Below are 22,524 nucleotides of genomic sequence, written 5' to 3' on the forward strand. Positions count from 1 at the left end.
AATTTTGTAAACACCAATGTTAGGGAGTACAGCTTTTAAGGGCTACTGAGCTCAGCCATGCTTTGCTGTCTTCGATAATGGTTCATGTACGCCATAGCGTTCGATAGGAACAAGCGAACAGTATACGAGTTTGCTGATATCTATCGGAGCAGTCAGTAAAGCAAAAGAATTATAAACGCGGTCGATGGTAAAACCATAATCAATTTCCTTTGTGTTCAGTAAGTACATAACAACCCACTCATCAACTACTCAAGTGGTCATTAAATAAGCATGTCTGGGCCGGGGGCATGTCTGCGGTCAATAGAAAGTTTGGAACTTACTCCAACAAAATGTTTACATAAAGTGGTGTAATTAGGTTTCAAGGGATTGTTAATTCAAGCATGGTCGTAAAATAGATTCGATCGATATTTGGTCAAGTGTGGTATCGGAGCGGTGTGTAGGCTACAATTGAGCAGAGCCTGACAGAGTTTGCTACAGGCTATTATGGGTTTGGGTTTTGATAAAAGCCAGGTACCTCTTCAATACAATGTGTTATCAAAGAAAGCTCAGGGTTGCCAAACCCACGATTTGGTAGCCCAATTGGGCGACTTTTGAAAATTTTCCCCGCGACTTTTGAGAATTTCCTGTCCCATAGAAACCAATGGTTAAGTAAAAATTTGGGCGACTTTTCAACATTGGCTCCCGCGATTTCCGGTAGTTTTCTGCCCCATTGAAACCAATGGTAAAGAGAAAAATTGGGCGACTTTTTGATTATTTGACCCGCGATTCGGGCTGAAATCTTTTGGCAACCCTGAGAAAGCTGTACTCCCTTAGAAGTTCAGTATTGTGTCTGCTACTGTCATCATGTCATGACTGTGTGACTTATTACCTGGTATTCCTTTTGATATATGGCTGATGCCTTTGAAAGTGACATTAACAGTGAACCCGGGGTCAGTGTAACCCCATAACACTGCTCCATGGGGCTCACGCTGCAACACCATATGATCGCCATAGATATAAGCTGTTTTACATGTGGCTGAAATTAAACAAAAATGGTACATATTAATGTAGATCCAACCGCTATATCGCGTATCAACGCGAACGTACGACCTTGGATACAATGCTAAGGCCCATGAAAGTCAATTCCAAGTTTATCGTCCCCTTTTTTTCAGGTTGGTGAGGTGACTTTTTCATTTTTCATTTTTCATTATTTCATCAGATTTCATTATTGACCTAAAACGCATGTTGATTTAAAGCCACACTCAAACAGGTTATGTATAAACATGTTTTTATATGGGTAGGGACTAGAAAAGTTAGAAAAGAGCCTGGTATTGCTTCCAAGCTATGAATTTATATGTTTTACAATCAAAAATATATGTTTCCAATTGCTAAAACTGGTGAAAACACTGATACTTTGAAAATAATGAATTATTTTGGCATTTTTGGCAATTTGACGCGGGTGTTTTTGGTTTCCAAAAGTGACGCGGGCGGGTGACGATAAACTCGGAATCGCCTAACCAATAACAAGTGCGTTGGCATGGTTGGATTCACTTCTGTGCGAGTAACACGCTGGCGTACATCGCGCAGTGTACGCAAAAAATTGTCACGCTATTGAAAGCTGCGTTCATTCAATTGGAATTCCCACTACTAAGGCCTATATAATGAAATTATTAGTTTCCCGTTACCCGCCGGCACAACCTTTTCAATTTGACCAAAACTTCATATTTTCATAAAAAAAATCAATTACGGTATCTAAAAATTGAGATGGAAATAATCAAAATTGAAACTCTCAAAATGTCTATCTGACATCCCCTGCTGATAATAATCAGCAGTTTTTTTATTAGTTGTAGGGGTAGAGGATGTGGTAAATAATGGACATTTAAGGATTACCTCATCATGTTTCTAGTGATTACAAAAATTGCAAATCTTTTTTCAATCTGTTGCAAATTGTCTATAATGATGATCTAAGCATTAATACCTGTTTTGAGAAGGTCTTCCATCAACAATATAGGTAATAGCCATATAAATGAAAGTTTTGACAATAATGAAATTTTCCAAAATACGGTAATGAATTTAATGAAATAATGACCTCATATTTCACTGAAAAAATGTGACGGGAAACTAATCATTACATTTCATTATAGCCTTACACTAAAAACAGAACACAGTTCTGTAAGGTCACTGTCAAGTTTATTATGATTGCATGGCCTTGTGGTACAAGTAAACCTTCCTTGGTTTTGAATTGAGAATCTTAGGACTCTAGACTCCCTAGACTATACCTATAGAAAAATTATTTAATTTGTGTACATCATGGAACATACTCTTTGCGTGGCTGTGCGTAGTAAGTAAGCTTTTGTACGCAGATAACCTCACATGGACGCGTAGAGTATGCGTACACTGTACGCTCGTGTGATTAATCGCAGAGTAACAAGCATAGTTGAATGTTCCACGATGTACACAAATTAAATAATTTTTCTTTAGCATTTAGCAATGAGTGTGCGCCGTGCGGTACTGTACCGTACTTCTCTGGAAGCTAGTGTACACTAGCTTCCAGAGAAGTATGGCAGTCTTCACTTTTGCTCCGATTGATGCACAAGTCATATATTTGGGTCAAGTGAAGTATTAGACAACATATTTATGTAGGTTACCTTGACCAATATTTTCTTTTAAATTTCTATGTAAATATGTATTGTGTTTGGGCCACGGTCTAGGTGAATTTGGCTGACTAGCAAATGTGTTAACTAAGGTTTGCCTCTCATACCTAAAGTGTACACGTTCTCAAAATGTAAACAAATGGTAGGTATGCTAGGTGAATTCAAATTTGCCATCAAACTGCATCATTTTATATATCAAATTAAAGCCCTTGAGTAAACAAAGCCAAAAATGAAAACCTTTTTTTTCATAGCACTTTCCGTAGCAAAGTTACATCTTGTCAAAGATTGACTTTCATCAAACAATGTCAAAAAGATTCAGCTAGCAAAATTCCCCAACACGGCAGATCACTAAGGTTGCAAGACCTTAGTCTCATGATGATAGCAGCTTTTTTAATGGAACTGCTATCAAAATCCCTCTAAAATTCCATGTGCGAGTGACTTATCACCATAAAAAATCATATATTTGGGTCAAGTGAAGTATAGAAAACATATTTATGTAGGTTTCTTTCTTCGGGCAGTTGTTTTAAATTTCTATGTAAAAATGCATTGACATTTTCGGCGAATTTGGCTGACTAGCAAATGTGTTTGCCTGGCATACCTACAAATGGTGTTCCTCTCTGTACAAACTGTAGCAGGACTACGGTAGGCTACTTTGAATGCAATATTTTGAATAAGCTTTTTAAGTTTTTAAAACTGTGGACATGATCATGTCATGAGTTGACTTACTTGGGAACTCTAGCTTCGAATTTGCACACGATAGTTCGCTTTCGAAAATTCGATGATAGAGTGCTTTGCTATTGTTTTTCAGTTGGGCAGCAGTGCATTTTTTTGCACCGGAGGTTATTTATTCTGTTTATGTTGAAATTTGGATGAAAATTATTTCGATGAGTCAACTGTACGTATCTTTTGTCGAGCAAGATTTGCCTATTTTGGGCAGGTTAAAATTTTGCTGAAGTGTAATTTTAGCAACATTTTTGATGCAATCGCCTGTCGTGATCAGCAGCTGTGTTTACCTCTGAACTTCCATTGCTTTACGCGGTGTCATGCTTCAGCGAATCCAACCAGATTTTGAATGCAATGGTCTCTAGCTTAGAATGTGAAGCTATCGGTGCAGTGAGCAAATTCTTGGCTGGCTAGATTTCTCGAGCACTGAAGAGTCATGAGAGTAAGTAGAGTTGACATGCGTGCCTGTTGAGCTCTCATGATCGAGAAATTATTATTTTAGCTTATACTTAGATAAGCTTACTTTATAGCCGATAGTTACAATTTTTTATCATGATTCTTTTCAGTGACAGTGAGTGCATTTCTCAAGTACTTTCAAACTTACGTATATTACATACAACTGCATGCATAAAACACCAGATGCACATGAAAGTGAATATCAAAAATTTGTTGCAAATCATTTTCGACACGAAATTCTGCAGATCCACGACATTGGTCACGTGAACGAGTCACGGTCATATGACTATTTAATTGCCAACGAGCTGTACATACCAACTATTTCCTGATTGGCTGATTGGAAACAAACTTTTTTTTTTTTTATAGCTACGCCTATTAAGGTGTGGCTAATTAAAGGGGCACTTCGTGATCCACAGCCTCATCCCCACTTTTCTCAAAAAAAAGTTGAGATTTTTATATCACTGGAATACTCTGGCTACATAATGTTTATGTACAAAATATTTCTTGCAGATTAATTCGTTTAGCAAAGATATCGCGAAATTTGAATTTCGTTCTGGTGCACCAGAACGAAATTACAACGTATTGTCTATGGAGCAGTGTAATACACATAATCAAGCATAACTCGCAAACGCAAAATCGGAATCAACTGAAATTTTGGGAATATGCTTTTTTCGTGGATATGTACTGAAAAATGTCATAAAAAGAGGATGCTAGGATCACGAAATACTCCTTTAAACAAGATATTCCTGAAAAAAATTGGTATCAGTTCCAATTTACAATGTAATTATTTATTTGAATGTAATGTTAAAGATGGAATTGCATGAGAAGTTTTGCACTGCATCACTGACAGGAACATTTAGTGGTAGTTCATTTAGGCCTATCATTAAATAATTATACATTTAGGCCTACATAGGCCTACGTGTTTTGCCCGGGGTGTTTTGGCGCAGCGTCAGCCTTCTATTCTAGCTAAAAACGTTTTTAAAAATAAAAAAATATGCAAATGAGGTAGCTAATTTTCAAATTTTGCGACAAAAATCACATGGGGTCTTAAGACTGCTCCTTACCACCATCCCACCAAGTTAAATCTCTATACGCCTCACCAGTTCCAAAAAATGGCAAAAAGCCTTTTAAAAATAAACAAATATGCAAATGAGGTGGCTAATTTGAATATTTTGCGACAAAAATCATGTGGGATCTTAAGACTGCCCCTTTACCACCACCACCATACCAAGTTACATCTATATCCCCTACCAGTTCCGAAAAAATGGCAAAAATCGTTTTTAAAAATAGAAAAAAGGGGAAATGAGGTGGCTGATTTGCATATTTTGTGACAAAAATAGCTCACTGGGCGCCGTTTCATAAAACTTTAAATTTAAACTTAAGTTTAATATTTCTATCTTAAGTCCTAAAAATTTAACTTAACTTTAAGTGAGATTTCGGGCGTTTCATAAAACATCGTAAGATAGAAATTTAACTTAACTTCATCCGAATTAGACTTAAAGTTAAGATAGATCGCAAATCAATTTTAAACGGACAGCCAATCAGCGTCAGTCAGATTTCGCGGGAAATTTTCCCACGGTATATAAACAACAGCGCCCATCGTTTTTGAAGACTTCGAGCAAATATGGCTGGCTATCGACTCTTGTTATTTGAAAATCGCCGCGCAAGGCGACGTGAAAGAGTGTTTAGGGATCGACTTAACCCTTTCGATGAGTATGACAACGTGGACATGTATAAGAGGTATCGTTTTACCAGGTTGGGATGCCAGCATATTATCGATCTTCTTCAAGATGAATTGCAGCCCGATACCCTTAGAAATCATTCAATACCACCAAGCTTACAGGTTTTCATAGCTCTTCGATTTTATGCGCGTGGTAAAGTCATCGACTCCTCGGGAGACAAGCATAACGTCAGCATTCCCACGACTTCTCGAGTAATTCGTAGAGTAACTTTGGCTCTCTGTAGACGTGTCAACGACTACGTGAAATTTCCAACGACTCCACAGGCAGTTGCCACGGCACAGCAGGATTTCATGAACATCGCAGGTTTTCCTCGCATTTTAGGAGCTGTTGACTGCACTCACGTTGAACTACATGGTTGTCCATGGGGTCCTGACGAGTACATCTTCGTAAATCGCAAGAACAGACGGGTGTTTCCATAACCTGACCACCTTTTCTGACTACCTTTTCTGACTACCTTTTCTGACCACCTTTTTTGACAATCTTATTTGACATTATTTTGATGATTGCTATATTGTTATTATCTTTACACTTTGCACAATAATGTTGTACCATTCTGGATGTTAAGTGACATAAAATTGAAATTATTAAGTGAAATTTGTTTTGTTTTTCCATACTTCCATGGTTTTTCACAGGGCAGTTAACTTCTCAGTTTAGAGAGGAGACAGCTATCATTTCAGGTGCTGGGTCAATAATCGACAGAGTAAACACTATTATCACTTCACAAGGTCACATTCAGGCCTATGGTCAAACATGCCCTGATAATATTAAGGGTGCAGCATGAATGTGAATATGGGTTTAAGGGGGTACTGAGGTATTGTTGGTGAAGCAGATTTTCATTTATCTGAATCAATATATTATTGAAAAATAACACATTGGTGTTTTGCAGAAGTTCATTATACAAATCATATACTTTGGAAAACTTGCTTAATTTATTGTTAATGAGTTATGTACGTTTTACAAAAGTGTTGTTGTTTCAGCCCTCTCTACAACATAACTCAAGAACCACAGGACCTACAAAAGTATATCTGTGATATTTGAATTATTCTACACGCTTGCTATGAATAAGCCCAATCGCCATAACTTTCAGGTTTTTTTTGTTTCTTTGACCTCTGACATATCTGGAAAATTGCTGTAATCATTAATTTATTATTGTAATATGTTATCATTATAAATAATAAAATAATTAATTTATACAATAATCAAATTTTTGGGTTTGTTTTTATTCTAGTATTAACACGTTTTAAGTTATATTTTGTACGCTCAAAACCCCAATTTTTCTGAATTTTCCCGATAGGTCAAAGGACAAAGTGTCCCAAAACTGCAAATGCATTGCAAACTTCCAATGCCGATTGGGCTTATTGAGCAATGCAATTTTGCTAAAACTCACTACCATTTGCAAGGTGCTGTGAACTACTTTGTTTTCTGCTGCTTCACCAACAATACATCAGTATACCCTTAATTGTCCATCAGACAGACAAAGTCAGAACAGGGAAGTGCTGAGGGTAAACACTAGGGAGCACTCGTTCGAATGAAGTCAGGAAAATTTGATGTGCGTGCAAATTTTTATTTTATTTGTTTTAAATAATTTCATTTACCATGAAAGTGTTGTAGTTTTTAAGTTTCAAGTTTTTATTTGAAAATTGTTTTTACATCAGTGTCACTCGATCCGATGGTGCATCCAAGACATTAAATATACAAACAAAACTGTATTAAACAAAACAAAATACTCGACAAGCAAAAGGTACAAATAAATAATCTAAAGTGAGAAAGAAATAACAACCATGTACCCTTAAAAATGTTGTTTATCTATTAACAAGTCCCAGAGAAAACCTTGCTAATTATCACCCAGCATGACCGTCTATGATTATGGCGTAAAACACTAGGATCCAAAACATTCTCATCTATTAGTGCACAGTTCTTTAACTCCAATACATTTGTACATTCATTGAATGACCTTTGGAAATTGGGGTACAAAACCTCATACTCTGCAACTTGAGGTCAAATTTTGCACTATGATTGTTTGGTTAATGTTATTGGACTATGGCATTGGGATAAGGCCATTGTGGTGAGCATCAAATATCACAGGGCTCACTGTAAAAGCTGGTCAGAAAAGGTAGTCAGAAAAGGTAGTCAGAAAAGGTGGTCAGGTTATGGAAACACCCAGAACAGACACAGTATCAACGTTCAGTTAATCTGCAATGCCCACTACAAAATCACAAATGTAGTTGCACGCTGGCCTGGGAGTACTCACGATAGCCGCATCCTCAGGCGTAGCCGAATAGGAATGTCGTTTGAAAATGGAGACATTCAACAAGGCATTCTTCTAGGGGACTCGGGGTACACACTACGACCATGGATGATGACCCCCATACTCAACCCAGCTAACGCTCCAGAGGAAGCATACAACAGGTACGTCTGCATGTTTTCAAAAGTGAACAACACTACGATTGCACTGACTGAATATTTGTTCATGCAATAATGCCTCACAAAAATGCTCATCATGAACTTATGCATAAATCATGTTTTATTTAAAAGCTTCTTCTAGACTAAGTTTGACCCTGGTTTGATGTCATGAATGTACCTCATGAATATCATTATGAAGCCTTACTAATTTTAATACTGAAGTATGGAGGATCCCTAAACCCCGGGCCCTAGCCTGGCATATGCAGGGTCATATTCAATCTAGAGAATTAAAAAAAATTGTCACGAGTCATATCTATAAGCTTAGCCTACCCTAAGCTAGGCTACAGCTACAGCTACATGCTAGCTGACTAGCATGGACTAGTAAGTAGAATTAGTACTATAGGCCTATCTGTTTACTTTTATTGTCTACTGGTCAGACCCAGCCTTGCATTCTTGTTGACCACATTCACTGTTCACAGGGCCGGTCTGTATCCATGATTGGGGGTGGGCACGGGGTCTGATTGGGGGGACACATTTCCAGCAAATTTCCTATGTTTATGGGTTGTTTTAAATTTCAGATCGATTGGGGTCATACCCCCCCGTGCCCCTATGACGCTACGCCACTGGATACTAGGATTGGGGGCATTATACATACTAACCTGGCTATCATGGCCTGCAATAGTATTTTTGCTGAATTTTAGCTAAATCAACAACAGCTGAATAAAAAATAAAAATTCCTTTTTTTTTCATTCTTACAGTCAGTTGAAGGAGTATTTCGTGATCCTAGCGTCCTCTTTTTAATATGACATTTTAATAGATATTATATATTATTTATACCCACAAAAAAAAGCTTATTCCCAAAATTTCAGTTGATTCCGATTTTACGTTTGCGAGTTAGCCTACGCATGATTATGTGTATTACAATGCCCCATAGACAATGTGTTGTAATTTCGTTCTGGTATACCAGAACGAAATTAAAATTTCACGATATTTTTGCTAAACGAATTAATCTTTTTAATATTGATGTAAACTATTTGTTTTAAGCACAAATCAAATTACCGTCATAAAACTCCCCTTTTTTCTAAAATGAACGAAACTTGTTTACAACTTCACATTTTTTGTTGCGCGTATACTGCTCCCAATACTGCTAGCGCGTGCGAGTATTCCGCACTGCGTCTACGCATACAACGCAATACATGCGCATACCTCTTTACGCGTTATCAACACTCATGATGACGTGGGGTCATCTACAGCCTGATAGACAACACCCAAAATCATGTGATTGTCCAATCAGATTATGTTTCTACAATAGACCACTCCCACTGAATAAGAATGTAAAATATACTTTTATTTTAAAATAAATTTATAAAGTTACAGAGTTTCTGAAAATAATTATTTTGATGAAAAAAACATTGGTGAACATGCACCAATGTATGTAACTGTCAGACGCCCCAATTAAAGAGCATGTTACAAGTGGTGACCCGGGGGTTCTTGAAAAAAATTTGTACGGGGTGTGCCACGCAGACTTTCGGATGCTGACTTTCTCTGTACCTACTTTTGCTACCCATCAGTATACCAATTTTCAAGAAAAAGCACCCAAATTTGCCATAATTGGGTGCTTTAAGTGCAATTTTCCCAAAATGCGCCCAATTGGGCGCATTCCGCATTGCAATGGTTTCCGCTGATAACCCACCCATCGATATACCAAAATTGCTGAAAAGGTACCCCAAAACCGTGGCACATCCCCGTATACCTTCAACCAGGAAGAACCCCGGGTGGTGACGCCTAACGCCTGTCATCTGATAACAAATTTGCTGCAAGTTGTACATTGTAGATATGCAAAGCTATTTAACATCTAAATATTTTGTTCATGTCCACTTTGCATTGAAGAGCCCATCTATAGGAACTTCAATTTTCCCTTAATTCATCCATTGTTTAATTTCCATTCAACAATTTTCCCCATTATTAATTCATCTATTGTTAATAATTTCCTATTCTTTTCCTTTCTGCAGGGCTCACTGCAACACCAGGGTCCGGATTGAACAGGTAAACGGTCAGTTAAAGAATAAGTTCAGATGTCTGCTAGGTGACGGCTTGCAGATTCAACCAGATCGAGCTTGTGACATCATCATTGCCACCTGCGTGCTATATAACATCAGCAAGGATCTGCGAGAACCACATCTTGATGCCAACAATGATGTAGATGTTGAGCCCGAACCAAATGCCATCGGGGACGTGATCGAGCTCGCGGAGTTGTGGCCAGGATGCAGATCATCAACGACTATCTTCGCTGACTGTACTTTAGTGTGTCATATGCAATGTTTGCAGTCTGCAGACTGTTTAAAACTTTTGTGTTAATTGGTTTTTTTCATGAACTTTGAACTTTAATATTCTTGTTTAGATTTTAACTGAATTATGGGCAGTGCAATAATTATAATGTCTATGGAGAGCCAGCAACATTTTGGTACATGTTAGATGGGGTGGCCAAGGAATTTTGGCAAAATATGTTCAATTGTACACAAAAACCTGTTGTTACTATTGTACTACGCTTCATTTAAAATAACTATGTTTAAAACAGCAATATCACACAAAATTGGCACTGGTCTACTAAAACTTATGATGGGGATTAAATAAGCATTTCTTGCACATCAATTTTAATTTTGTCCACAGGTGCATTCGGATATGTTGCCCTCTTTCAGAGCACAGTATGATTCTTGTACTTGCTATTGTTGTATGTAATAAGATTATGGTTTTGCAAATGCAATGTACAAAGTGAAAATTATCATGTAAATAGTCTTAAATTCAAATTGACTGATATTTACATCAGGGGAGTTTTACATGATGAAGGTACAAGTTAAAATACACTTTTCCCAATAACATTGTTCAGGGAATGATTTTTTGTTTATAATAATTGGGAGCATGGGGATTTAAAAAAAAAAAAATATTTCAGGCAAACTTGTGTGGGGATGTAAACTTTTAAAATGTTTTGTGGACATTCCACCTGGTGTAAATATCACTTGATACTCATATAGTATGTGTTGTAATGCTGTTGACCTTGTTTTGTCCTGTTGCATTGGTGGAGCATAAGGGGGGGTAAGCAATTTTGGCCAGCCAAGAGGGGGGGGGCAAGCAATTTTGGTACACATTCATAGGGCGCCTTTTTAAAAAAATGCGCTAAAAAGGTTAGGAAAACAGTACGGAAACAATTTTATGCAAATTTTCCTGCTCGCTGCGCTCACAACATTTATATCTAGACCATTTAAGGTTTGCAAATTGGGATCCCAAATATTTGGCATACAAGTGTAAAGGGGGGAAGATTTTTGGCGGGCCGAGATGGCAGCTCAAGCGATTTTGGCGGGCCGTCCAGGAATTTTATGAAGTGGGTGCATTTGATATTGGTGATTTACGCCCGGGGGTACTCAGTACAAATGACCATACGGGACGTGCCGCAAACATGGGTAGCATTTAAGCCTTCTGGTATATCAATGACCCCCCTTTTAAAAGCCTATTTTGGTATATGAATGGGTCATTTTTTCAAAATTTTCTCAATTTTTTCGGAAAATAGCCCAATTTTTCGTTAATTTAGCAACAATTTTCAAAATTTTCCCAAAATTTTGGGGAAATTTGTAAAAACTAGGACAATTTTGGTTAAATTCGGCCGAAAATTTCGACTTTTGGCATATCAATGGGTCCAAATTTCTTGAAAAATTGGTATAATTATGGGTCCACTTCCAAAATCTCAGCGGCACGTTCCTACCAAAACCAAACTTGAGTACCCCCCCCCCCGGAGATTTATGGTACAAATTTATGTAGCACCTTTTACATTAGCATAAATTTCATGCTCCCTACAATTACATTATTATCTACAGACTACAGGGGGGCAAGGAATGTTTGACATACTGACAGGAGCGCACATTTTTTTGTAGTGCGAGAGGGGGTAAGACATTTTTGGGGTGCCTTTGGAATTTGGAGGGGCACCAAATGTGACTTCATACCCTCCGCGTATCACGCCGTATGTGCGTCCCAATTAAATTGCTCGTTAGATGATATACGCGCCGGCGCGGAGGTTATTAATATCCATTCATAACCTCATTAATAAACGCGATGCGTGCGATCCAATCATATTTTATTATTTGCAAAAACGCGAACGCAAATCGAGGTCATTAATATCTCACAATTCCGCGTATTGTTCCAATGCGCATATTGACTTCGCGCGCCGGAACTCAACAAACGCGCACGCAGATTTGGATTGCGCGCTACCATATTTGCACAGATTCTGATACGCACTTTTGTTATTGGTCGTTCTGTTTTAGCCTGATCGATTTTTGAAAGGGAAGATGTAAAAATCATCAATTTTATAAACTTTTGAGCAAAATTTGGTGTTATTTTGTAAGGTGAAGAGATTAAAGTGCGAAATGAATGAGGTATAACTTTGCATCGGTAATATAATCGGGCATTGTGAAAAATCTAAACATTTTTGGACCTCGGAATATCCCTCGGGGCTACGCCCCTCGGGATATTCCTCGGTTCCAAAGGCAAAAAGTTTAGATTTTTCACAATGCCCTCCAAAAACCGACGCGCAGTTATTAACCTCTAATCAATGACCTCGCGTATGCTTACACGATACAATGAATATATGTTGCGCCGAACTCTACAGCTAACTACCATATTTGCACATGGCGTGATTGCAGTGCTGTAATTGGTAAGTCCGTTTTAGCCTGTTCGACTTTTTGAAGGGCGAAATATAAGTTTTGATAAAAATTGTTTATTTCAACAAATTTCAGAGAATATAATCTTGAGATTTGCTTGAGTGATGAGTTAAAAGTGACGGTTATGAATTCGGTTAATAACTTTGCATCAGTTATATGTGGGGCATTGTGAAAAATCTAAACATTTTGCTTTGGACCTCGGAATATCCCTTAGGGGCTCGGTTCCAAAGGCAAAATGTTTAGATTTTTCAAAAAGCCTCCAAATAACTAATGCACAGTTATTAACCTATTATTGTTTGTCTGTATTTATGTTATTATGTCACCTGAATGTATTGAAGACACTCTGATCTGGGCCTATTCAAGACTCAAGTAGTCCAAATTATGTCTGTGGGGGGGGTGAATCAACATGCTACATAGTACATGTTAAAGTTTTTATAACATGCTCTCATTTTTAAAAGGTCCGTGACCAATACATCCATAAAAGTGTCCAAGTATAAACATGGGTATTTAGGTAAGCCCCATGCCCGGCCCCATGGGGTTATTAGTGGAAAAGTGGGTACATGGATGTCCAACAGATTTATGGGGCATGTTCACACATTGGGTCATAAAATTTGAAATTTTGGAAGAATGGTTTACGAAATTTCAAAAATCTGGTGTGCCCTAATACATTTTGAAACTGTGGCAGACTGAGATGCTATTTCCGCTCATGGCGGCTTCCATGAATCGCAGAAACGAAGAAGTAAAAGTGCTTTTTGTTTGTTAGGAATAATTATGTGTACCCTAGGGTGGTGAGATATAGTGGGACATTAAATTTTTGGCAGTCCTGTGCGCAAGAAATTTTAGCACATAGTTTTGGGATCATTTCAATATAAGGGACCATTCACAAACACTTGTTAGGGGGACCTGAAGCAAAAAAATATCATTGCAAAAATTTTTCAGACCCCCCCCCCCTTTCGAGATCTCAAAAATTTCAGCCCCCCCCCTTTTGACATGAAAATTATGGGTCAACCCCAGAGAAAAGCATATTTACTCAATTTTCCCAGGAAAATTTGTGGTCATCTTTTTCATGCCTTAGGAGGGTCAAAGATTTTCAGCCCCCCCCCTTTTTTTTAATCAGGCACCCCTAACAAGTGTTTGGGAACGGTCCCTAATACTATAAGAAGGTGTAGAAGCAGGTAAGGAAAATGTTCAAGTGTGCAAAATTTCATGTCAACACTGCTCGATGTGCCTGCATCACATGTAGACCTTTTAATTTGAAGGTTCTAAATTTGTTTAGCTTCCCCAAATCTGACACATGTAATGGGGAAAGGGGGCAAATTATTTTTGGTGCAGCTTAAGGATAGGGATGGGGGAAATTTAAATTTGGTAGACCATTCCGAGAATTCAACACCCCTTGGTTCACATAATTATTGCATAGCCCCTGGTTGAAGACTATTTTTTTTATTTAGTACTTTTAATAGGCACTATAAAAATGGAGTGAACTTTGACATCAACGTAAAATTAATTTAACAATTTGAAAACGACACCCACATTACATACGTGTACATTGTGACATTGTTCAAGTGTACATATTGAACATCTACTGGATCATCTTCACTCAACATAATTAGACTCAATTTGATCCATGTGCTTAACTCATCTGAAGGATGCATCCTCTCAGCGGTGGACAGTCGCTATATAAAATGTCCAGTTATCTTATTAGCGCAAAAAAGCTGCAAAGTAAAAAACATCAGGTTTGTCTCAGGAGCAAAAGAAAAAAGGCAAAGCAGTGTGTTTTTTTGGGGGGGGGGGAATTGTTACCAAAAAAGTTACCAATCAGCTGACCCACTCAATTTTTTTTTATTGGACTTTTGTGATCGGATTATAACTATTATTTTGTGAATGTAAAGCAATGGGGAAAAATCATAAAGACATTGAAAAAACAGATGTTTTAAATTGTGAATTTAAAAGCTATGTGGCATGGTCTCCTGAGACAAAACTTTTTTACTTTTAATATACATGTGTATACAATGAGTGTAATAAGTGTAATTTTTAATACAGCGGTGGACAGTCGCTATAAAAAATGTCCATTCATGCCTCATATGATCAGGGGCGGCAGGCGGATGATACTCATTGTCCTGGTTATTGGCAATGGGTATGTTCATTGGCAATGGTTTGGCACTGGCACTAAATTTGTCTTAATTTCTGCTCGGAAGACCCTGTTTTTTGCAAACAAATAAGTTTCCAAGACCAGTGCATGGCATAAGGGTTAAAATTTCAAATTGTTTAGCATTTTTTGTTCAGGTGGACAAAAATGTTCAATTTCGACTACTTTAGTCCAGAATGAAGGTGAGGTTTTGTGGGAACAACCCAAAAGTTCAATGAAGTCATATAAACGATTTTCAATTTTCAATATTTCATACTTACGTTAGAGGGGGGAGGGGGTCAGCCTTCTAACAAAAAGACTTTCGTTTATAGGACTTCATCAAACCACTGGGTTGTTCCCAAATTCATGGACCAATGAATGGCTACAGTTGAATGCGCACGATTTTATTCTATTTTGGCTCAAAACTGCATGTTTTATGGGGCTAGAAAGGAATATGCATAGGGTAGTTATTGCTTAAACTTGTCAGTCCCCACACTTATGTTATGAATCCAATTGTCTGTTTTGCTGGTTTTTTGGTTGTCCGGGCGGAAGCAAATTCATTAATCCACTCTGCAGCTTAAACGCAATAACCGATCAACTTCATTATTATGTTTTCAGGGTTATTAGGAGTTAAGAAAGCCTAATAATGATAACATTGGATGGCATATTTCGCATGATACCATATAACATATCGGATTCGTCATACAAATTTCGAACTCGCCGTTGGCTCGTCCGATATTTTTACGACTCATCCGATATGTTATGGTATCATGCTCAGCCATCCAATATTATATCAAACTATGGTGATAGTATACGAGGGGGTATCCAAAAGTTTTTGAAATCACCCAGAAGTGAAGTGAATTACTGGTCCATATGTACATTATGGTCCAAAAATGGTCTCATAAGTATGTTTACTTTATTTACAGGTGGCGCTAAAGTAATATTCAGATTTCCTTTGACAGCATAACCATCGTGTATACGCGCGCGACGTCAATCGCGTGCATTTGACCTTGTGCAAAATAATACGTGCTGGACGGCTAGCAGTACGCTTAATTTGTAAAAGGGAATCTGAATAAGACTTTAGATGGGCAGTAGGCGCATTACCTGTAAGATGGTGAACTGAGGCATGCAGCGTGATTACGTTCCTGCATTTGAACGGTTAGCCTACACAAATGGCACTGTTACTTTTTGAAAAAGGAATTTCCAAACTGGCTCCATGTCCTCAAAGATGAGCCAAGAAGTGGACGTCCATCACTTACGAAGGAACTCAAGAAAGTGGAGGATTTTATCATGAAAAGGTTATCCGCCTACTGCCCATCTAGCGCCACCTGTAAAGAAAGTTCACATATTTATGAGACCATTTTCCACCATAATGTACATAAGGACCAGTAATTCACTCCTTCACTTTTAAGATCATATGTATACAAATATGGCTTATGAACATGCACAGACAGCCATAATTATTGTTTTCTAATTTTATTTACAAGTGTTCAAGTTCAACTAACTCAAGTTTGCTGGATTTTCATCACTTTTAGGAAATAAATAAAATGTATGTAGGGGCAATTATGTAGCAATATATAACGCATGTAACATTTCAAGGTCATGATTGGTCAATTTTTTTTTTTAAAAAAAATTTTGTTGAGTTAAATTAGTTATTTAATATTGATTGAATTTTTTACATGGTTCAGGTAAACTCACTGGGTGGGCAGTTATAGGGGCATGGGCAGTTCAAATGGAAAGAGTACAGTAGTTTAGTTTTATAACACTTGATACTTTCTATATTTTGTTCGTTTTATTAATGTTTTCTATTAATTTGTTGCATCTTTGTTACTCATGGTTGATAGTCAGATAGTGGAAATAACTCAAATTCAGTTGCAAATATATATCCCGTGAGGGTACTCAAGTTTCGTATGGATGTGCCCAGAGGATGATTTAAGCACTTCCCAGCAAGTCTTGCGGTTAGCACAGCTGTGTGAGTGAACATGACACCACTGCCCGCCCACTGCATACACACGTGCATGGTTAAGTTTGAATTTGGACAGATATATTTACAATAAAAACACCTTCAAAAAGTTGGTCGATTTCACATTATATGTTATCTACAGAAGGTGTGAATTATCCTTCATGCATACATCACTTTAGATCTGAAATCGACCAAGTAATAATGACATACGGGCAATTCTAAAACAACATCTTTTGCACAGAGTTCAATGGGATTTGAAAAGTGAAGTGGCAGTTGAAACTCTAGTGATAACACTTTTACAGTGCATGATGGGGCTTCCTTAAATCATCCTCTGGGGTGTGCCGCTGAGAATTTGAAAGTGGCCATCAATATACCAACTTGATTTTTCAAGAAATTTGGAGTTGGACCCAGGGGTAGCATTAAGTCCCGAAAGTCGGGGGTTGTTTTCCACTCCCGAGCTTGCAGAAAATCCAAGTACATGGGGTGAAAATTAAATCTCGGGGGTATAAAATATTTTGCAGTGTAGTCAGGGACAGGAGTAAGGTTTAAAAGTAGAGTTCACCCCCGAGCTTGCACATATTCCCAATGTCGAGGGTGAAAAATTAATATTTTTTAAATTTAGGGGTCATTCACCCCGATCGGGGTTAACGCTACTACCCTGGTTGGACCCCTCATATCAAAAGCCAACATTTTCGGTCAAATTTTACCAGAGTTGTATTCCCATCAATATACCAAAATTGGCCGAGAAAAAAGGCATTATTGATATACCAAAAGGCCAGAAAATGCTACCCATGGCACATACCCATACGGTTATTTGTATTGAGTAGTACCCCCCCCCCCCCCTTGTATTTGCCACATTTCAAGGTCTCGGGTCAATTAGGAAAAAAGTTGTTTGTTTTGTTGGAAATTTTATGTTTTTTGCGTTCATCATTCTCTTGCTTGTGTTCATCATTTTCTTGCATTGGATCATTCTCTTGCACGATAGGATGATGTTTGTTTTTCTTTTGCATTTTGATCTTTCAAAGAATTTGGACTCATCAATAATAAAATCAACATTCTCGGCCGAATTTTACCCAAATATTATTTTTTTATAATTTGATATCCATAATTTTGGTAAAATTTGTAAAAAAAATGGCTATTGAGGCAAAATTTGGCTATTTTCCACAAAAATATGAAAAAATGACACATCAATAAACCAAAATTGGCCTAGAAAAAGGCATCATTGATATACCAAAAGGCCAAAAATGCTACCCATAGCCCGTCCCCATACTGTCATTTGTATTGAGTACCCCCCCCCTTGTATTTACCACATCATTTCAAGGTCTCTGGTCAATTAGGAAAAAAAGTTGTTTGATTTCAGTGCATTGGATCATTCTCTTGTAAGATAGGGTGATATTTATGTTTCCATTTTTCCCCCATAGTTTACTCATTGCCATGAAAGTTTGTGTTGCATGTTTAGCATTTTGTTTAAATGTGTTTTTTTAATTTTTTATAAAAGCTTCATGTTTGAAAGTAAAAGTCACTTCATAATAATGCTCAGCATTTTCTGGTTTAGAAGAAAATGCCTAATATTGCATCTTAAAAACAAATCAAATGCACCCGCGTGATATGTTCAATGAATCACAAATAATCATGATGATTGACTACGATGTATAAACTCATAAATATTGCCCAAAAAGTAGTATTGTTTAGACAATGGCACATGATATTACAGGCATATGGTGAACTTTAATGGGATGCTAAAACTTCCAATATAAAACATGAAGCTTTTCCAGTCTTCTTATGTACATGTGGTGTTCCAGTCACAGAAATTTATTAACCTGTTGAACTAAATATTTCTTTCATTAGCCCCCCCAAAAAAAAAAAACCTATTTGTTTTGTTGCCCTCAGCTACTGAGTTGAATCGCAATCATTAATTGTTTTGGAATGACAATTTTATATTCAAAAATTTATGTTTTTCACTAAAATAAATATTCTATTAAAAGACTATTAAATTGATTATCTAACAAGTTTCCAGTAGTCGAAATTTACAAATCTTCCTGATGGAAGAACCAATATTTGGGAATTTTAAAATGAAGGTCTAAACAAAACTTCTGTTTTTTCTCATTTTAGGGCAACACAACAAAACAATTTTTGAACCTGATGAATGTATCCAATGAAACTATGTATGGAGAAGCCAGCAGCGCTTATTACATTAATTAATATTGGACAAAACGTAAAAAACAACAAAAATGTTGACTTTTGTCATTTTAATTTTTTTCACTGGTTGGTGCAATTCTTTGGGTTTTAACGAAAGAAATATTTTGTTCAGCATTACACTTACAAACTGTTGATGGATTTCTGTAGTCACATGTGCAGTTCTTCCTGGATAAAGAAGAAACTTGGCTGATGGTACCCGCCTTGATGTGGAAGCCGAGCTTATCTTGTTACGGAGAGGTCCCAGACTGGATATATAACTTTTGAATTGATTTCTTTCAGATTGTTGTGCTTACTACTTTACACGCTCAGTCTTAGTGTCGTTTATGGAAAGTTTTGGAGGATGATACGTGTGACATGATATGTTCTTAAATAAAAATCATTACTATTAAATTTGAGAATATTGAGTGATAGTTATCTTATTTTTGTCTCATAAAAGGAAGAGATTGTACCATTTCATTTTTCACTATGCATTGCTAAACACAGGGATGCAAGTTTTCCTACTTTTTCATTTATTTTCAGCCCGTTTTGTGGCTTTATAGCCCTAATTTAAACATACATTCTCAGGCTTTTCCTGCAAAATCACTTCAGGCCACTTGCACCCCTGTATACATAACTGCATGTCTACCATACATTGCTCAGAGCTTCAAGCTGCCCAATGTTTATAAGATTTCCTTTTTTTTCCTATTTAGTTTTAAAAAAACACCTATAATCCCTATATTTTTACCAAAATTTAACAAGAGGTCTTTTCGTTTGATGTATATCATTCCTGCCACCAGGTTTCGCTCCCATACGCCCGATGTATCTTGAGATAGTCTGTCTACAAACTCCGCTATCAAATTACGCTAGCTGAATTAGTAGTGCTCATGAAAATCCTTTGCCATTTCATTTGTACATAACTTGAGGGAGGAGGGGGGTGGTGTTACAAGTTATGTGAGGTTTCTACACAAGTGAAAATGCCCCCAAAATATGAGGGGCGGTCAATAAGTTTGTAGAACAAGGTACTTGAAAGAGAACTAGCCAAATATTATTTTACTCATTTTTCTCAAAAAGGCACTTTTTGAGTTAAGGCCTTCTGTTTGTCAACCCTCGATATGAAACTTATGTCAGTCCTCATTCTACGTGTATACAATGTAGCAGGTGTGGACCCGATCAAGTCAAGTGACATAATTTTTTGCATGAAGATTCATGGACCTCCATCTAGAAGACACCCTGGAATACCCAAATGTTAATGGATTTTATTTTAAACACTTTCATCAAGAGTTGTAATACTTTGTGGCTATCTCATCTTTCTTGTTTGGTTCTTTATTTATTACCAATGCAGCCCTGATTTGGTAAAACGATATAACTTGAAATTTGGACATTTTATTGAGATAAATCCATATCTTGGATATAAATGTGAGGGTACTCTTTCCATTGGTGACATCCTCAAATCACCACCATGCCACCAAATAATGAGATTTTCATATTTTCTAAGGCATTAGATCTGTTTAATAATATATTTTATTCAAAAAGAAAAACGTCAAGTGTTCAAACTTAAAAGCTCTTTTTCTCCAAACGGCAATTTTAATTTCAAGTTAGATCATTTTACCAAATCAGGGCCGATTATGTCAATGTACTAGAACTTTTTACCGCCCTCGTAATTAGACACATAATGAAATCACAATGACAATATAATTTATGTTCATTCATTCATTCATTCATTAAAGGTTTATTACACAATTGTCATAGCAGTATAAAAACTGAAATGCAACAATTTTACAAAAGTACACACATATAAAATATTAAAATACATAAGTATAAATGCTAAAATACAATGTACATATAAATACAGCAAAAACATGAAGAAAAAAGCAAATTATATAGTAAAACATCCATACATTCATTTTCACCCATTCATCCACATGTACACCCCCACACACACCCCTGCATCCCATATCCACTTTTAAGGTATCACTACCACAAGATCACACCCACTGACCTTACACACCACTTATTCAAACTCTTTCTCTACTCATGCACTAGTGACTACATACTCAAACTCCTTCTCGGCACACACATACTTTCATAAATGAATTACTTAGCATATTAAGATCATATTAAATGAGAGAAACAGAAAATATATTGCACATAATAATGTTTATAAAATTTGGTGGAGATGGGAGTGAAAATGCCAATAGCCTTGTAAAATAATTAAAAAGCTAAAAATAGGAGTCTTTTTATTCCACATATTGGCTATGTACACCAGAGGGCTTTTCTGACAACGCAATGTTCTACACCTTGGTACCGACAATTGGTCAGAATTTCTTAAAACTCTGCCATGAATGGTGCTATTCTTTGGCGGTACCCAACTATGGAAACGCTCAGATTTGAAAAGCGAGTTGAAAAAACTTCAAACATTGTTGCTCACGTCTCTCATACATGGTTGGCAACTTACAAAGTTCAAGTGCCTCATCATAGGTTGTATACTGCTTGCCAACAATGATCCTACATGCTCTCTTCTGGATTCGTTCCAAAGCGGCACTTTCGTCGATGGTCAGACCAGGGTGCCACACAGGGCAGCATACTCAGCTAATGGGCGTACAAACCCAGAAAAGATAGTAATAAGATCATCTGTTGGCAAGTTGAAGCGTTTGAGAAGTTTAAGCATATAGTCTACCATTTGCTTTTTTAGCACTTCAGTGACATGGTTACCCCATGTTTTAGATCAGAACTTACAAGTAAAAATGGACACAAGTCAGACTGGCAACTTTTGACTGCTTGCTTTTATAGGCAACAGGAAGCACCAGACGTGATGAGTTGGTCAAAGATGTTGCCTATAAAAGCAAGCAGTCAGATGTGATGAGTTGCCAGTCTGAAGAAGCCAAACAATACGCTTTTTTGGAATTGTTCAAAATGAACAAAATTCACTGGTTACCCCATTGTAGATCAGAACTTACATGGACACCAAGTATTTTTGCAGCTGAAACAGACTGAAGGGGAACATTAGCAATCATAAGTGGTTGGTCAACTGGGTTGTTTCTCAAGAATGACACTTTCATAGAAGCACACTTTAAAGGTTTAAACTTCATGTGGTTTTGCACCGCCCAATCCTGGAATTTGTCAAGATGAGTCTGCATGTTAGATGCATCATTACGTGCTCTCGTCTCAACCATAGTTAAATCATCGACATATTTCAATGTCGTAATGGCATTGTCCATAGCGGCATCATTAACTACGGTGACAAAACCAAGTGGGTTAATGCGTGTGCCTTGAGGCACACCACCTTTCAACTTAACCCAATCACTATTTTGACCACGGTACCTAACACTCTGTTCTCTACCATCAAGAAAACTGGCAATCCATGTCACTACTGAGGGACGTATACCAAGGGATATAAATTTATTGATGAGCACATTGTGGTTTACTAAATCGAAAGCTTTGCTGAAATCAGTGATAACAACCGAGCTCAAGTGACCGGGTTTGTCAGAATTCATGATCAGAGTATCCATTAATTTCACCATATAATGTGTGGTGGAAACACCTTTGCGGTTCCCGTATTGATTGGGATCTATAGATTTCTCTAAGTCCTCTA

The 22,524-nt window shown here is 37.2% G+C and overlaps 3 protein-coding genes across 3 annotated transcripts in view; 2 read left to right on the forward strand and 1 right to left on the reverse strand.

The window, feature by feature from the left end:
• LOC140136018 (sialate O-acetylesterase-like) overlaps positions 1 to 4,077 on the reverse strand; it is a 42,287-nt gene extending 38,210 nt beyond the window's left edge. Inside the window, exons 1-2 of the mRNA XM_072157726.1 lie at positions 3,961 to 4,077; positions 869 to 1,015 (exon numbers count right to left, since the gene is read on the reverse strand). Coding sequence (XP_072013827.1) covers positions 869 to 1,015; positions 3,961 to 4,036 — 223 coding nt within the window. The 5' untranslated portion in view covers positions 4,037 to 4,077. The remainder of the gene's footprint in view (positions 1 to 868; positions 1,016 to 3,960) is intronic.
• A 1,093-nt stretch (positions 4,078 to 5,170) lies between these two features.
• On the forward strand, positions 5,171 to 5,973 carry LOC140136411 (putative nuclease HARBI1). The gene has a single exon (XM_072158136.1). It carries the CDS (start codon positions 5,437 to 5,439, stop codon positions 5,971 to 5,973), a length of 537 nt encoding a protein of 178 aa, XP_072014237.1. The 5' UTR covers positions 5,171 to 5,436.
• A 1,749-nt stretch (positions 5,974 to 7,722) lies between these two features.
• LOC140136019 (putative nuclease HARBI1) lies at positions 7,723 to 10,440 on the forward strand. The gene is made up of 2 exons (XM_072157727.1): positions 7,723 to 7,963; positions 9,970 to 10,440. The coding sequence occupies exons 1-2, from the start codon at positions 7,839 to 7,841 to the stop codon at positions 10,313 to 10,315; spliced, it is 471 nt and encodes a 156-aa protein (XP_072013828.1). The 5' UTR covers positions 7,723 to 7,838; the 3' UTR covers positions 10,316 to 10,440.
• Positions 10,441 to 22,524: the final 12,084 nt, after the last annotated feature.

The sequence above is a fragment of the Amphiura filiformis genome, chromosome 16, assembly GCF_039555335.1.
Source record: "Amphiura filiformis chromosome 16, Afil_fr2py, whole genome shotgun sequence".
In the NCBI taxonomy this organism is placed as follows: Eukaryota; Metazoa; Echinodermata; class Ophiuroidea; order Amphilepidida; family Amphiuridae; genus Amphiura; species Amphiura filiformis.

Bases quoted from the DNA above. Each gene is read 5' to 3' on its own strand.
- LOC140136019 (XM_072157727.1), top strand. From the start codon at position 7,839: ATGTCGTTTGAAAATGGAGACATTCAACAAGGCATTCTTCTAGGGGAC. The intron at 7,964-9,969 runs GTACGTCTGCAT...TCCTTTCTGCAG, and splicing joins CCAGAGGAAGCATACAACAG to GGCTCACTGCAACACCAGGG.
- LOC140136411 (XM_072158136.1), top strand. From the start codon at position 5,437: ATGGCTGGCTATCGACTCTTGTTATTTGAAAATCGCCGCGCAAGGCGA.